Source organism: Ranitomeya variabilis, chromosome 3 (genome assembly GCF_051348905.1).
Source record: "Ranitomeya variabilis isolate aRanVar5 chromosome 3, aRanVar5.hap1, whole genome shotgun sequence".
In the NCBI taxonomy this organism is placed as follows: Eukaryota; Metazoa; Chordata; class Amphibia; order Anura; family Dendrobatidae; genus Ranitomeya; species Ranitomeya variabilis.
Window position 1 is genome coordinate 155,601,632 of NC_135234.1, and position 16,039 is coordinate 155,617,670.

A 16,039-nucleotide genomic window follows, 5' to 3' on the forward strand; every position below is an offset into this window, starting at 1 on the left:
ATGAAGAGATTAAAAAGGTTGGTAAATACATTTAAAAAAAAAAAGAATACTCACCTTTACCAGCCTTCCGTAGTTTCCGTTCCAATGCTTACCAGTCGCAGCTGGTCTCTACTGCTTGTTCTAGAATGTCAAGAAATTTCCTTTCACCCAATTATTACCTATAGCTATGACAAGCCTCTGAGCCAATGATTGGCTGAGCAAGACAAGAACTGGAACAGCAGACCAGCAGTGATCGGATAAGTGTAAGAATGGGAGCTGGGTGGGGATCAGTGAGGGTCAGTATTATTTCTTTTACTTTTATATACCAGTCTGAGTCCTTTATAAATTCATTTTCAATTGCTGGACAATCCCTTTAATTCCATGTGAATTAATTGTTTGGAGCTGTAGTAAAGAACGTACAAACTTTTATGGGGCCTACAATTTCACTTGGAAGCTCACAATTTTCTCTGTCAGATTCTAAATAAAGAAGCATTACTTCTTGAAGATAATAATGTAATAGTACTGTAACCAGACCCATACAGAAGCACAGGAAGTACCAATGACTGTATACGAAGAAATAGAGACCTGTCTGCATTGTTTTTAGCTGAAAGGTCACCATTAAACATGTTTTCACTGATTACTATTCCAAATTACCATCAGTGGAGTTATCCCAAAAGGAGGAACTTGCAGTGTGTAGACCACCTCCTCTTTTCTGCATGACTGTACAGGTTACTGAAATATATCAAACCAAAGAATATGTAATGATCATTCTTAGTCAAGCTTCAATATCAATTGAAAAGAATTGTAAGGGATCAAAACATAATTGGAGCTGTAGAAAATAACAGCTCGCTATTCTCAGGTCCAGTGCTGTCTCTTGTGTCACTACCTTTATGTGTGTTGACAGCTGAAGTGCTCACGTTGCGACTACAGCTCACATGACTGCAGCAGCCAATCACTGGGCTCAGACTGTGCGAACTGTGGTGCCCAATGATTCGCTTCAGTGGTCATGTGGGCTGGGGTCAAGACGTCAGCACTGCAGCCTGTCAATAAAGGCCTGAGCGGTGTCAGAGAGGCAGTGCTGAAGTGTGACTATGGGTGAGATTATTATTTTCTAGAGCTGCAACCCTATGAATAAAACACTTTTAGGCTATGTGCACACGTCAGGATTTCTTGCAGAAATTTCCTGAAGAAAACCGGACATTTTCTGCAAGAAATCCGCATGCGTTTTTTTTTTTGCGTTTTTCTTGCATTTTTTGTGTGTTTTTTTCCGGAGATTCCCAATGCATTAAATAGCGGCAAAAACGCGAAATATCTGCAAAATTAATGAACATGCTGCGTTTTTTACCGCGATGCGTTTTTTCGCAGAAATAAACGCATCATGTGACCAAAAATTGCAGAATGCATTAAAAATGATGGGATGCTTATATGTGCGTTTTTTTGCATGGAAAACGGCCGAAAACACAAAAAAAAGCGAAAAATCCTGAACGTGTGCACATAGCCTTAATCCCGCACAACTCTTTTAACTAAATAATGGAGCATTTTCTGCATTAAATCACTCATAACATCAATATACAGAAGAATACATCTTACCCATAATAGCCAACATTTTTCCCTGCAATTAAGTATCAGTAAGCTGATAAAAAGTTTTTAGGCCTTATTATTTTAAAGGTACGTTGAACTTATTAGGGAAAGTGTAGGAAAGATACGTGTGAGGTGGACCAGTAAAAAGAAAGAAGTGGCACATACTGTAGGTGGATGGAGTTCAATGCCTAAACAAAAGTCTCTCACAATAACTATTGCCTCGCGAGAAAGCACAAATTAATGGTTGCAGTTTCTACAAGGCTTAATGGTCGTAATCAGAGTCTTAGTCTACAGTAAACAAATGTGTTTTGTCCGGACTGTTGCTTCTTGGTTGATGTAAAAGTTCCTAATGAGACTGATCAGATGACTTGGCACACCTACAGGTGCATCTCTTAAAATTAGAATATCGTCAAAAAGTCGATTTATTTCAGTTCTTCAATACAAAAAGTGAAACTCATATTATATAGAGTCATTACAAACAGAGTCATCTATTGCAAGTGTTTATTTATGTTAATGTTGATGATTATGGCTTACAGCCAACGAAAACCCAAAAGTCATTATCTCAGTAAATTAGAATACTTTATAACACCAGCTTGAAAAATGATTTTAAAATCCGAAATGTTGGCCTACTGAAGTGTATGCACTCAATACTTGGTCGGGGCTACTTTGGCATCAATAACTGCATCAGTGCGGCGTGGCATGGAGGAGATAAACCTGTGGCACTGCTGAGGGGTTATGGAAGCCCAGGTTGCTTTGATAGCAGCCTTCAGCTCGTCTGCATTGTTGGGTCTGGTGTCTCATCTTACTCTTGACAATACCCGATTGATTCTCTATGGGGTTAAGGTCAGGCGAGTTTGCTGGCCAATTAAGCACAGTGATACTGTTGTTTTTAAACCAGGTATTGGTATTTTTGCAGTGTGGACAGGTGCCAAGTCCTGCTGGAAAATTAAATTTCCATCTCCAGAAAACTTGTCGGCAGAGGGAAGCATGAAGTGCTCTAAAATTTCCTGGTAGACGGCTGTGCTGACTTTGGTCTTGATAAAACACAGTGGACCTACACCAGCAGATGATATGGCTCCCCAAACCATCACTGATTGTGGAAACTCCACACTAGACCTCAAGCAGCTTGGATTGTCTGTCTCTCCACTCTTTCTCCAGATTTTGGAACCCTGATTTCCAAATGAAATGGAAAATTTAATTTCCTTGTGGAGTGTGTCAATGACTGACTTCTGGACATCAGTCAAGTCAGCAGTCTTCTCCATGATTGTGGAAACTACTGAATCAGACTATGGGACCTTTTTAAATGCTTAGGAAGCTTTTGCATGTGTTTTTGTTAATTATTCTAATTTACTTATATAATTACTTTTGGGTTTTCATTGGCTGTAAGCCATAATCATCAACATTAACAAACATAAACACTTGAAATAGATCACTTAGTTTGTAATGACTATCTAATAAATGAGTTTCACTTTTTGTATTGAAGAACTGAAATAAATCAACTTTTTCATAATATTATAATTTTGTGAGATGCACCTATATATCCTTCATGGTATTCTAAAGTTTCTCGTGATCAACACAGTTGACTTTGCTGTAGTCGATGAAGCAAATATAGATCTCCTTGTATTCTTTAGCCTTTTTCATTATCCAGCTAATGTTGTGTGTGCTATGGGATATTGATGTTCCTCAATCACTTTTTTCTCCGTACGAAACCATTATATTATGTATGCATCAATTATTTTAATCATGCTTCAATAAAAATTATTTTTAAGATTATTTTGTGGTTTGTGGCTACTCTGGTGTCTTTGAGTTCAACAATTCTATCGGAGTACTCCACCGTTTACTAATCTATCTTTATTGATAGGTGGAACACAAAAAAATATGTTCCCTGGAACATATATCTGTTACCTGGAAATATATCATGAGCTGTAAGTATATTTTGATAGATATTCTGCAGTATGTACCGGGATTGGACTGCAGAGGACTGGGGTAAAGTTATTTTCTCTGATGAAACCCCCTTCAGACTGTTTGGAAGCATGATTGTCAGGACTTAAGTAACCATAATAAACATCTGACTAAAATAATCTAGTAACAATGAAGCAGCAAAAACCTTGTGAAAGCCAAAATTGGTGTCACTCTCAAAACTTTTGACCATGACTGTGTTTTCAATATAACAAGTCCCTTTTAAGCATTAAGCATTCTGGTCAGCAGATGATTTTATTTATGAGCCAGTTACAAGATCTCCCATTCTCTATTTACTGGGCACACTTATCTACACTGAACAAAAATATAAATGCAACATTTTTGTTTTTGCTTCCATTTTTCATGAGCCGAACTCAAAAATCTAAGACATTTTCTATGTACACAAAAGGCCTTTCACAAACTTATGTAAATCTGTGTTAGTGAGCCCTTCTCCTTTGCTGAGACAATCCATCTCCCTCACAGGTGTAGCACACCAAGATGCTGATGAGACAGGTGCCTTAGGCTGGCCACACTAAAAGTACACTCTAAGGATTTGGCAGCGCTTTGGATGCAGCACATGTTCGCTGCGTCCAAAGCGCTGCCGACTTTTAAATGCAGGTGATTCCGCATGTGTTCATTGAACAGTGCGGAATCACCGCGCCCAATACATTGCAGGTGTGATATTTATCTAGCGGAGACTGAGCGTCTCCGCAAGATAAATAGACATGCTGCGGTCTGGAAAGACGCGCCGCATGTCCGTCTCCTCAGGTAAGCCGCTGGTGTCTGTGCACATATAGTGGAGATGGGATTTCTTGAAATCCCATCCACTATGCTGTAACATCTGGACACTGCGGGTTGCACGCTGCGGATGAACACAGCATCCAACCCGCAGATTTTACTGATCATGGGAACATACCCTCACATGTGCAGTTTTATAACACAGCACAAAGCCGCAGATGGTTTGAGGGAGCGTGCAGTTGGCATGCTGACTGGAGGAATGTCCACCAGAGCTGTTGCTTGTGAAGTGAATGTTCATTTTTCTGCCATAGGTCATCTCCAAAGGCATTTCAGAGAATTTCAAAGTTGTGAATTGAGCGGCCCATGGTAGCGGTGGGGTTATGGTATGGTCAGGCGTACATTATGGATAACAAATGTATAGTAGGTGCATTTTATTTATGCCATTTAAAATGCACAAAGATACCATGACAAGATCCTGAGACCCACTGTTGTGCATTCATCCACGACCATCATCTCATGTAGCAGCAGGATAATGCACGGCCCCATGTTGCAGAATGATAATGCACAGCCCCACGTTGCAGCATGATAATGCACGGCCCCATGTGGCAGCTGTCATGATCCAGACTGGGTTTTGGGTCTTGTCTCTCCTTTCCCAGTCTGGTCATGTTAGTGGTTAACTTTCTCTGCCTTGTTCCGGTGTTGGGTCTACTATTTAGCTGCGCTGCATCCTGCAGGCTGTGTCAGTTATATTTCCTGCGTGTGTAGCTGGCTCTGGTGAAACCCTGATTTGTCCTGCTGTGTTTAGCTGACTTTGCCCGTGTCTGTTTGTACTTCTCTTCCCGCCCCTGACTGTTTGTCCTTGTGTGTTTGGATTCCCTGGTATTCCCTGGTACTCGACTCTGCTTTGGCTCTGATCTGATACTTCTGCTACGGACAGGTACTGACCTTCTGGCGCTCCTTTGACTCTGTGTTTGGAATTTCCCTGTGTACTACGCAACTCTCTGGTATCTACCCGGCTTGTCTGACCATTCTGCTGCCACCTGGTGGTAGCCTTGCTGCAGTCCTGCTGGTCTGCTCTGAGCAGGATTTCAGCCCTCTCTCCACTCTGCTGCCATGTAGTGGAGTCTGCACTTACCTGCAGAGCTGCAGCGTGACAGCAGCATGATATTGCACGGCCCCATGTTGCAGCATGATAATGCACGGCCCCATGTTGCAGCATAATAATGCATGGCCCCATGTTGCAGCATAATAATGCACGGCCCCATGTTGCAGCATGATAATGCACGACCCCAATTTGCAAGGATCTGTACACAATTCCTGGAAGCTGAAAATATCCCAGCTCTTGCATGCCCAGCACCTGACATGTCACCTATTGAGCATGTTTTGGATGCTCATGCTCTGGATTGGCTTATACGACAGCTTGTTCAGATTCCTGCCAATATCCAGCAACTTCTCACAGCCATTAAAGAGGAGTGGACCAACATCCCGCAATCAACAACCTGATCAACTCTATGTGAAGGAGATGTGTTGCACTGCATGAGACAAATGGTGTACCCCACAGATACTGACTGGTTTTCTGATCCCTAAGGACCCTGTAATACTGTAAAACTGCACATATTAGAGTGCCCCTTTATTGTGGCCAGCGTAAGACACTTGTGCAATAATCATGGGTCTAATCAGCATCTTGGTATGTCACACTTGTGAGGGGGATGGATTATCTCTATAAAGGAGAAGGGCTCACTAACACTGATTTACACAAATTTGCCAACAAATTTATTGGAGAGAAAAAGGCCTTTTGTGTATATAGAAAAAGTCTTGGATCTTTGAGTTCAGCTAATGAAAAACAGGAAAAAAGTTTATATTTGTGTTCAGTGCTTTTGAACAGCCCTACTATTTTTAATATATATTGATAATACTGAAGGTGTTATCGAATTAATGAGAATGGAGCACTATGGCAAACATTAATCGAAAATGATGCTGTCAGGCCAGGATTCTCTACATATAGTCAAAGCAGGCTACGTGTTACAATTAGCTTCCGGATCATGTCTGTCCCACTCAGCATTATTACCACACTACTTTCCAGTCATTGGGGCAGGGCACACATCTCTGAGCAGCCATGGCTGGTCTCCTATCTTGCCCACTGTTTAGGTGACTGACATCAGGTTCCCGCATTCACAGGCAGAGAGCGACGTCAATTAACTAAATAGTAGGCATGATCAGAGAACAGCCGTAACTCTACAGTTGTGCACCTTCCCCGATGACGGCATCAGACCGGGGTGCAGTGTGATTATAATGTTGTTTTCTCCGTTTATCCCTCAGGGCTACCTATGACACAGACATGCTCTGGATGCTAATGATAACCCCTAGCCTACTCTACTTAGGTACGGAATCCTGACCTGTCAGGTGCACGTTAGATGGGTACAACGTAAGAGCACATTTCTACAGCAGGAGGAATGAGCAGGGACCTTAAGCTTCCCCCATCAGCGACCATTGACCACCGGAGGTTTCAGCTGATTGGCGCCATTGGGTTCAAATAGGACAACCCATCCAAGAGATGAAAAGGTAATTATAGGAACAGTGGGTAGCACTGCAGCCTTGCGGCACTGGGTCCTGGGTTAAATCCCTGTGTTTGTGTAGGTTTCCTCCCACACTCCAAAGACATACTGATAGGGAATATAGCTTGTGAGCCCCAATGGGTACAGATATGATAATGTCCATACAGTGCTGCGGAAATAATGGTGCTATATAAGATAAGCATAATAATAATAATAAAAACATTCTTTGGTTCAAGTATAAAAAGGTTGTTAGAAAACAATGAACAATAGAACATTTTACAATGGTTACAAAGCAGATACTCTCATTTCATAATAAAAATACATATTGCTGACTGCTTGCAGTTTTTGCATGCTTTGAGAATGCTATTTTTTTTTACTGGGAAACCCATTTTTTGTGTCATTTTAAGCAATGTTGATCACCAGTAGTAAGGGCTCTGGTAAACAGCATGCACTCAAGAAACGCGCTGTCAATCCATGTTTGCTTATGAAACACAGGCAATTGCATAAAGTTGCTGCACACATCAAGACCACACTGCAATTGCACCATCTTACCTTACCCTGTGGGTGCCATCATACATCCTAGTGCTGTCCGTTTTTCTTGGTTTTTCCATTTTTGAGTTCCGTTTTTTGTCTCACCTTTTTCCCAGAGCGATAACTTTTTTTTATTTTTCCATCAATATGGCCGTGTGAGGGCTTGTTTTTTGCAGGATGAGTTGTACTTTTGAAAGACGCCATTGATTTTGCCAAATAGTGTACTGGAGTACAGGAAAAAAAATTAAAGTGCAGTGAAATTGCAAAAAAAAGTGCAATTCCCCAATTGTTTTTTGTTTTGCTATTTTAGGATGTTCACTACATGCTAAACCTGACCTGCCATTATGATTCTCCAGGTCATTACTATTTTGTGGACACCAAACATATGGTTGGGTCTTTTTTATTTAAGTGGTGAAAAAAAAATCTAAATTTTCTAAAAACAAGTAGCCATTTCTGAGACCCATGGCGTCTCAAATTTTCATGTACTGGGGCTGGATGAAGGCTTAGTATTTGCGTGCCGAGCTGACATTTTTATTGATACCATTTTGGTGCAGATATGATCTGACGTTTTTACTTTTTTACTCGATATGGCGTTTACCGATCGGATTACCGTATTTTTTGGCATATAAGACGCACTTTTTCCCCCCCAAAAAAGGGGGGAAAATGGGGGGTGCGTCTTATATGCGCAATGCAGGCTTACCGTGGACCGTGGCGGCAGAGGTGCGGCGGCAGAGGTGCGGTGGCAGAGGTGCGGCGGTGGAGATGAGGAGGCGCAGTGAGCGGGGTCCCTTTCCCCGGTGAGTTGATGCTGCAGCCCCGGTAATGCACAGAGCCGGGTGAATCCTGTTGTTATCGGTGCGCGCGGCCATCTTCCTGAGGCCGCGCGTTCGCAGATGGAGCTCTAGTGCCCGGGGCTTTAGGAAAATGGCCGCGAGATGCCGCGCGTGCGCAGATGGGGATCGCGGCGGCCATTTTCCTGAAGCCCCGGGCACTAGAGCTCCATCTGCGAACGCGCGGCCTCAGGAAGATGGCCGCGCCCACCGATATCAACAGGATTCACCCGGCTCTGTGCATTACCGGGGCTGCAGCATCAACTCACCGGGGAAAGGGACCCCGCTCACTGCGCCTCCTCATCTCCACCGCCACGGTCCACGGTAAGCATTACCGGCTGCTGCATCACCTCACCGGGACTTTGGACTCTGTATCCTGTATCCTTTTGCTTCCCAGGATGGGTGCAGCAAGGTTCAGGAAGGATCTCGTGGGCACATGGACTGGAGATGATGGAGGTAGTGGTGTACATTGTGAAGCGAGTATTCCACAGGCGCTCATATGTCTGAGTCCTTGCCGCTTCCCGGCGCTCAGACATCTGAGCTCCTGTGGAATACTCGCTTCACAATGTACACCACTACCTCCATCATCTCCAGTCCATGTGCCCACGAGATCCTTCCATCACCTCACCGGGGAAAGGGACCCCTCTCACGCCATACCTCTCACTGTGCTTCCTCATCCCAGCACCTCTGTCGGTAACCACTGCTGCCACCCTCCCATGGACACCAGGCCGTGGCGTCGCCCACCTAAGCAGGAAGGGACCCTGCTCAGGTGCACGCCGTACCGCATCACCCCACCTCTGCCGCCACCATGCCTCCTGTGACCCTGCTCTGCCACCGCCAGCCCTCAGGTAAGATACTGTAAATTCGGACAATAAGACGGACCCCCATCTTATAAAAAATCTTTTTTTCTGCAATTTTCACCCCAAATTTGGGGTGCGTCTTATGGTCCGGTGCGTCTTATATGCCGCGAAATACGGTAATTATTTTTATATCTTGACAGATCAGGTGATTCTGAACATGGTTATACCAAATACCTGTATTTTTTTCCTTTATTGTTTTATTTTGAAAGGGCGACGGGAGTGGGCAAAAGCTTGATGACGGCCGTTTCTATACATCTAAGGTAGGAAAGAGGTTAAAGGGAATCTATCATAGGATCAACCCACCTAAGCCATCTATGTGGACATGTAGGTCATAGAAACATGAATACAGTTATACCTTGATATCTGCGATCTGATATATTATTTGAGAAAAGTTTCCATTTTGCCATATGTAAATGAGGCATTAAGGTCTATGAGGCGGACACTGATCTCACTGAGAATCTGCCTCCAGAGCTTATTTTAAATGAAAGTGGGCTTTCCCAGTGTAAGACATGTAAATCAGGGTAGCAGACTGTCATAGCGACCCACCAATGCCCCGCGATCGCATCATGTAAGCGCCAATGGGTGCATAGAATGCATGCACCAATGCCGGAGTGCTGATAATGCTCTTGTCAAAGATTGACAATGGTATTTAACAGGTTAACAGTTGCAATCGGAGCTCTGCTTGTGGCTGTTAAGACACGTCCTGGCTGTAACACACATCCATTACCTGCCAGGTACGGGACAAGCTCATCCCAACAAACAGATGCAACACAAATGTAAAATGGATGATATATCAGAGATAATCAGTCCAGTTTTAATGGATGTCAAAACAGAAATGGATATGTGAATGTAGCCGTAATAGAGCTTACAGTGAATCTGCAGGGACGTGGTTGGCCCGTCGTCTCCCACTAAGCATTATGCAATTTTTATAAAGTGTGTTAGTACATGCTGAAACTAGCATTGCGTGACGGCTCTGTGCAGGATAAGCAGCATGATGTCACTTACCAATATATTTAAAGGCTTTTTCCATCTTTACTAGATGGGTTAAAGATTGTTCAACCACGGCAGACATCCACTCATTGACTCTACCGTCGTCATAGTCTACTCCGCCAAGGATGACGTCTACACACTGCATCACAGAAACAAACATATTAGTTTTAAGATATACGGTATGTATGAAGACTAAACAGTTTTAGCATTCATGTATGCAGATACTGCGGCATTTTTTAACCAGATCAACACCCGGCCATTTACACCCTCCACCACTTATAACCAAGCTCTTTTGTTTTTCTACACGTTGTCTTAAGAGCGCTAACATTTTTCCTACTTCAGTTATTAAAATATGTTTGTGTTCTTCTTTTGCGATGCAAGAGGCCTAATTTTTATGCAATTTTTATATTCAGATTTTTTTTTTACAATATTAGGGGAAAAACAAAATTTAGAGCAAAAGGAAAATTGTCTGTTTTTCACATTTTCTTCTATTTTTTTGCAACCACATAGGACAATTATAGTACATATTAAATTGTGTTCCCCTTTCCATAAGAATTACTTTAATATCTTTGACATATGTTTTTTATCATTAGGGGTGGGTCTAAAATCAGTGATTTGGAGTGGCGGAGACTTTATATTTTTCATCTTTGATTTATTTTCTTTCTTTAGTCTTTCATTTATTTCATACTTTGTGCTCCTCATAAAAGACTTATGGGGGAAATTTTCAACATTTAAAGGGAACCTTTCATGTAAAATAACGCTATTAACCTGCAGATATGGGGTTCATTTGCCGGTTAATAGTGTTCTGACATTGAGCTGCACCCGCACTGAGTGCCCCACTGCCGGGAGGAAATTAACTTTATTCCCATGGGCAGCCTCGCTCTTTCAGTCACGGGGTGGCGCCGGCACGGTTTCAATCCCCACTCTGTGACTAAAGAGTGGCGGCTGCAACAGCACTCCTGGCACTGACTGACAGCTCGCTCATTATTAGAGCCGGCTGTGCCAAGGGCTCGGCTACAGCTGCTGCTCTCTATACACAGAGTGGTGACTGAAGCTGTGCCAGCGCCACCCCGTGACTGAACAGCAAACACTTCCGGGATGAATAAAGTTAATTTCCTCCTGGCAACGGGGCTCTCAGTGCCACACGTCGTTAAAACACTATTAACCCCATATCTACAGGATAATAGCATTATTTTACATGACAGGTTCTCTTTAAATATTTTTTTCCCCCTGTAACTGGAACTGACATATTAGTCCCAATTACGGGACAAACCAAGCCTGAAAATTCATCCTTGTGTGCAGCTGCTGACTGTTGACTATCTGCAGGTACAACTACTATTGATTAATAAGCTCAATACTATGATCAGCTAAAGTTGTTATGTTCACATTGTTGGTTTGGTTTTACAATTTTGCTTTTTTTTTTTTTTTTTACTTGCTTTGTTACAATAAGAAAACCCAGTCTGTAGCCCTATTCTTCTTGTCAAAAATGGCAGAACCCTGGAATCAGTCATAGATACTATTATTTGTATCTAAATGAGTAAATGTCCATCTATACTGGTATGAAGATGATGTATTTGTAGTAAGTCAGCACTGAAAATCTTTCAAAGGAATCATTTTCCAGTGCTCGGTCTTTTCAGCTGCCATGAATCGCCTACTAAGTTGCAGAAAATGAATAGAGATATTGTTCTGATGACGGATTATGTCACTGTCTATCAGATACATGGCAACACTCTTTAACCCCTTCCCCTTCATGTACTCTGGGCAGTGGGCCCAAAGCAAATGATACAATTTTGCTTTGTTTTTATTTAACAGGTTATAACGTTGTAAAAAAAAGTTATGTTTATTTTTTTTCAGGACAAACAGGGGCTTTCTGTTGGCATTTTTTGTAAATTTCTGAATACAGCAATAAACGTGTTGAAGACACTCTTTTCTGCAATTTCACATGTGACAATTTTAAAATAAAGTTTTGACTTTTCCGTGCCTCTGGATTTATAGCACAGTATATGATCCGAAATACATTGATGGGTTCTAAAGTTAAAGTGTGAATATCATTTCATGAAAGAAAATAAAAAGAATGCACTGGTTGTTCGTGATGGATCAGATGGCAGCTAAGATTAGGCTTTCTTGGTGCCATGTGACGTATTTTCACTATTTTTGTTCTCTTTGGGAGGGCTGTGCGGGCGTGGATCGCGTCACCCAGCATCTGCCATCACCTCCCATAATGCATTTACTCGTGAGCGCACATCTGCCCTGGTGCAGGCATTCCCATGGTAATACAGCTACACCAGTCACACTGTACTACTAGTAAAACAACACTATAGCTGTCTCCCCATCTTGTATTACGTCTCTCTATACAGAGAGCACTGTACTTTGCACAGAGGACAGCACCTCTCACTGCCTATTTCCATGCTGACATGCAGCTATTTCAGCCCATACAGGGATCTGGCATCTGATGCTGATCATCAGGGTTGGAGATAAGGCTGCTTCAGTCGCCAAGCTTTTACCACTGTGTTACATGCAGGTGGTGTAGCTGCACACAGGGTGATGAGAGGGGTTCACATAGTTAGGTAGGAATAGATTGTTCAACCGAATGGGGGCAGGGATTATTGCCAATAGACAGGGGCTTTACTAACTGGGCAAAGTCTTCCATCTAGGTAAGTGAACTTCGCAATCAGCACTGGATTACATGAGTATTACCAACAATGTTACGGGCTCGTAGGATGTGATTTGTGCAGTACTAATTGTATGCTTTGTGCTGTGTGTATCCTGTATTTGCATTCACTCTACTTTTGTGCTGTGCTCTTGTGACATATGTCTGTGTGATGTAATGTATGCTTTTGTGAAGTATATGTTAAGCTTGTGTGACATGGGTGCCGTGCTTGTGTGATGTCTGTGCCGTGCTTTTGTGATATACAGTACAGACCAAAAGTTTGGACACACCTTTTCATTTAAAGATTTTTCTCTATTTTCAAGACTATGAAAATTGTACATTCACACTGAAGGCATCAAAACTGAATTTACACATGTGGAATTATATACCGTATACACTCGAGTATAAGCCGAGATTTTCAGCCCATTTTTTGGGGCTGAAAGTCCCCCTCTCGGCTTATACTCGAGTCATACCCAGGGGTCGGCAGGGGAGGGGGAGCGGGGGCTGTCTAATTATACTCACCTGCTCCTGGCGCGGTCCCTGCAGGTCCCTGCTTTCCCGACGCCCCAGCTTCTTCCTGTACTGAGCAGTCACATTGTACCGCTCATTACAGTAATGAATATGCGGCTCCACCTCCCATAGGGGTGGAGCCGCATATTCATTAACATAATGAGCGGTAACGTGACCGCTCAGTACAGGAAGACGTTGCGGCGCCGGTAAAGCAGGAACTGCACCGCGCCAGGAGCAGGTGAGTATAATGGGGAGGGGAGTGCTGCGCGATATTCACCTGCTCCTAGTTCCGGCGCCGCTCCATCTTCAGCATCTTCTGCAGTGACGCTCAGGTCAGAGGGCGCAGTAACGTGCGTGGTTAGTGCACGTCCTCTCCCTGAACGTCAGTGCAGAAGATGGAGCGGCGCCGGAACGAAGTCAGGTGAATATTGAAAGTGCCGGGGGCCTGAGCGACAGAGAGGTATGTGATTTTTTTTTTATCGCAGCAACAGCAAATGGGGCAAATGTCTGTATGGAGCATCTTATGGGGCTGTAACGTTTGTGCAGCACTATATGGAGCAAGTTTCTATATGGGGCCATAATCAACGTTTGTGCAGCACTATATGGGGCAAGTGTCTATATAAAGTATCTTATGGGGCCATAATCAACGTTTGTGCAGCACTGTATGGGGCAAGTGTCTGTATGGAGCATCTTATGGGACTATAACGTTTGTGCAGCACTATATGGGGCAAGTGTCTATATGGGGCCATAATCAACGTTTGTGCAGCACTATATGGGGCAAGTGTCTATATGGAGTATCTTATGGGGCCATAATCAACGTTTGTGCAGCACTATATGGGGCAAATATCTTTATGGAGCATCTTATGGTGCCATAATTACCGTTTGTGCAGCATTATATGGGGCAAATGTCTGTATGGAGTATCTTATGGGGCCATAACGTTTGTGCAGCACTATATGGGGCAAATATCTTTATGGAGCATCTTATGGGGCCATAATTAACGTTTGTGGAGCATTATATGGGGCAAATATCTTTATGGAGCATCTTATGGGGCCTTTATCAACATTTGTGCAGCATTATATTGGGCAAATGTGTCTATGGAGCATCTTATGGGGCAATTATTAACCTTTATGCAGGATTATATGGGGCATATTTTAATATGGAGCATCTTATGGGGCCATCATAAACTTTATGGAGCATTATATGGGGCTCCTGATTCAATATGGATATTCAAAAACACTTAACCTACTGATGTCTCAATTTTACTTTTATTGGTATCTATTTTTACTTTTGACATTTACTGGTAGCTGCTGCATTTCCCACCCTAGGCTTATGCTGGAGTCTTTAAGTTTTCCCAGTTTTTTGTGGCAAAATTAGGGGGGGGTCGGCTTATACTCGGGTCGGCTTATACTCGAGTATATACGGTACTTAACAAAAAAGTGTGAAACAACTGAAAATATGTCTTATGTTCTAGGTTCTTCAAAGTAGCCACCTTTTGCTTTGATGACTGTTTTGCACACTATTGGCATTCTCTTGATGAGCTTCAAGAGGTAGTCACCGGGAATGGTTTTCAATTCACAGGTGTGCCCACATAAAAAAAAATTAGAACATGAACTGGTCCTAAAAATCTGCAACAAAACACACAATGAAACATGCATGTGTAACTAGAGGACTTCATTGCTGATTTTTGTGCAGAATTGAGTCATAAATGGCATTAATGGAATGCAAGAAATGGAATCTGGAGTAAAATCCGCATTTCTGGAACAGTTAGGCTGCCGTCACACTAGCAGTATTTGGTCAGTATTTTACATCAGTATTTGTAAGCCAAAACCAGAAGTGGGTGATAAATGCAGAAGTGGTGCATATGTTTCTATTATACTTTTCCTCTAATTGTTCCACTCCTGGTTTTGGCTTACAAATGCTGATGTAAAATACTGACCAAATACTGATAGTGTGACGGCAGCCTTAATCCGTTACACGCCTTCAATCTGCTGCTGATTTGTTTTTAAACTGTTAATCAGGTTTATTAAAACTCCATTTACTAACATCCTACAGTAACAATCGTTTTAGTTTATTTTTTAATTGCTTAGTGACCGGGCCAATTTTTTTAAATCTGACCAGTTTCACTTTATGCAGTATTAATTGTGGAACGCTTCAATATATCCCTTTGATTGAGAATGTTTTTTCGTGACACATTATACTTTATGGTAATAGTAAAGTCAGGGTGATATGTTTTGTGCTTACTTATAACAATATCAAAAATTTGACAAAAATGTAAAAAAAAATAGCAATTTTCAATTTTTGAATGATTAACCTTTTAATCCAGATATACCACACAAAACATTAATAAATAACATTTCCCTCATGTCTGCTTTACATCAGCACCATTTGTAAAATGTTGTTTTGTTAGCCTTTTAGGAGGTTTAAAAACGTAGCAGTAATTTTTCATTTTTTCAAGGAAAATTACAAAACTTATTTTTTTAGATACCTGTTCAGTTTTGAAGTGACTTTGGAGGTCGTATATATATTGGAAACCCCCAAAGTTGATACCATTTTTAAAACAACAATCATTTTTCAAAATTGCTTTAAAGGGAATCTGTCACCCCCAAAATTCAAGAATGAGCTGCGGCCAGCGGCTTATCTACAGCATTCTGTAATTCTGTAGAAAAGCCCCCGATGTATCCTGAAAGATGAGAAAAAGAGGTTAGATTATACTCACCCAGGGGCGGTCCCGGTCCAATCCGGTCCCATGGGTGTTGCGGTCCGGGTCCGGCTCCTCCCATCTTCATGCAATGACGTCCTCTTCTTTTCTAACTGCTGCGGCTCCTGCGCAGGCGTACTTTGTCTGCCCTGTTGAG

At 42.4% G+C, this 16,039-nt stretch overlaps 1 protein-coding gene across 1 annotated transcript in view; it reads right to left on the reverse strand.

The window, feature by feature from the left end:
* Positions 1-16,039, reverse strand: part of DYNLT3 (dynein light chain Tctex-type 3) — a 54,019-nt gene that overhangs the window by 6,966 nt on the left and 31,014 nt on the right. Inside the window, exons 3-4 of the mRNA XM_077294759.1 lie at positions 10,039-10,162; positions 634-711 (exon numbers count right to left, since the gene is read on the reverse strand). Of these exons, the coding sequence (XP_077150874.1) occupies positions 634-711; positions 10,039-10,162 (202 nt within the window). The remainder of the gene's footprint in view (positions 1-633; positions 712-10,038; positions 10,163-16,039) is intronic.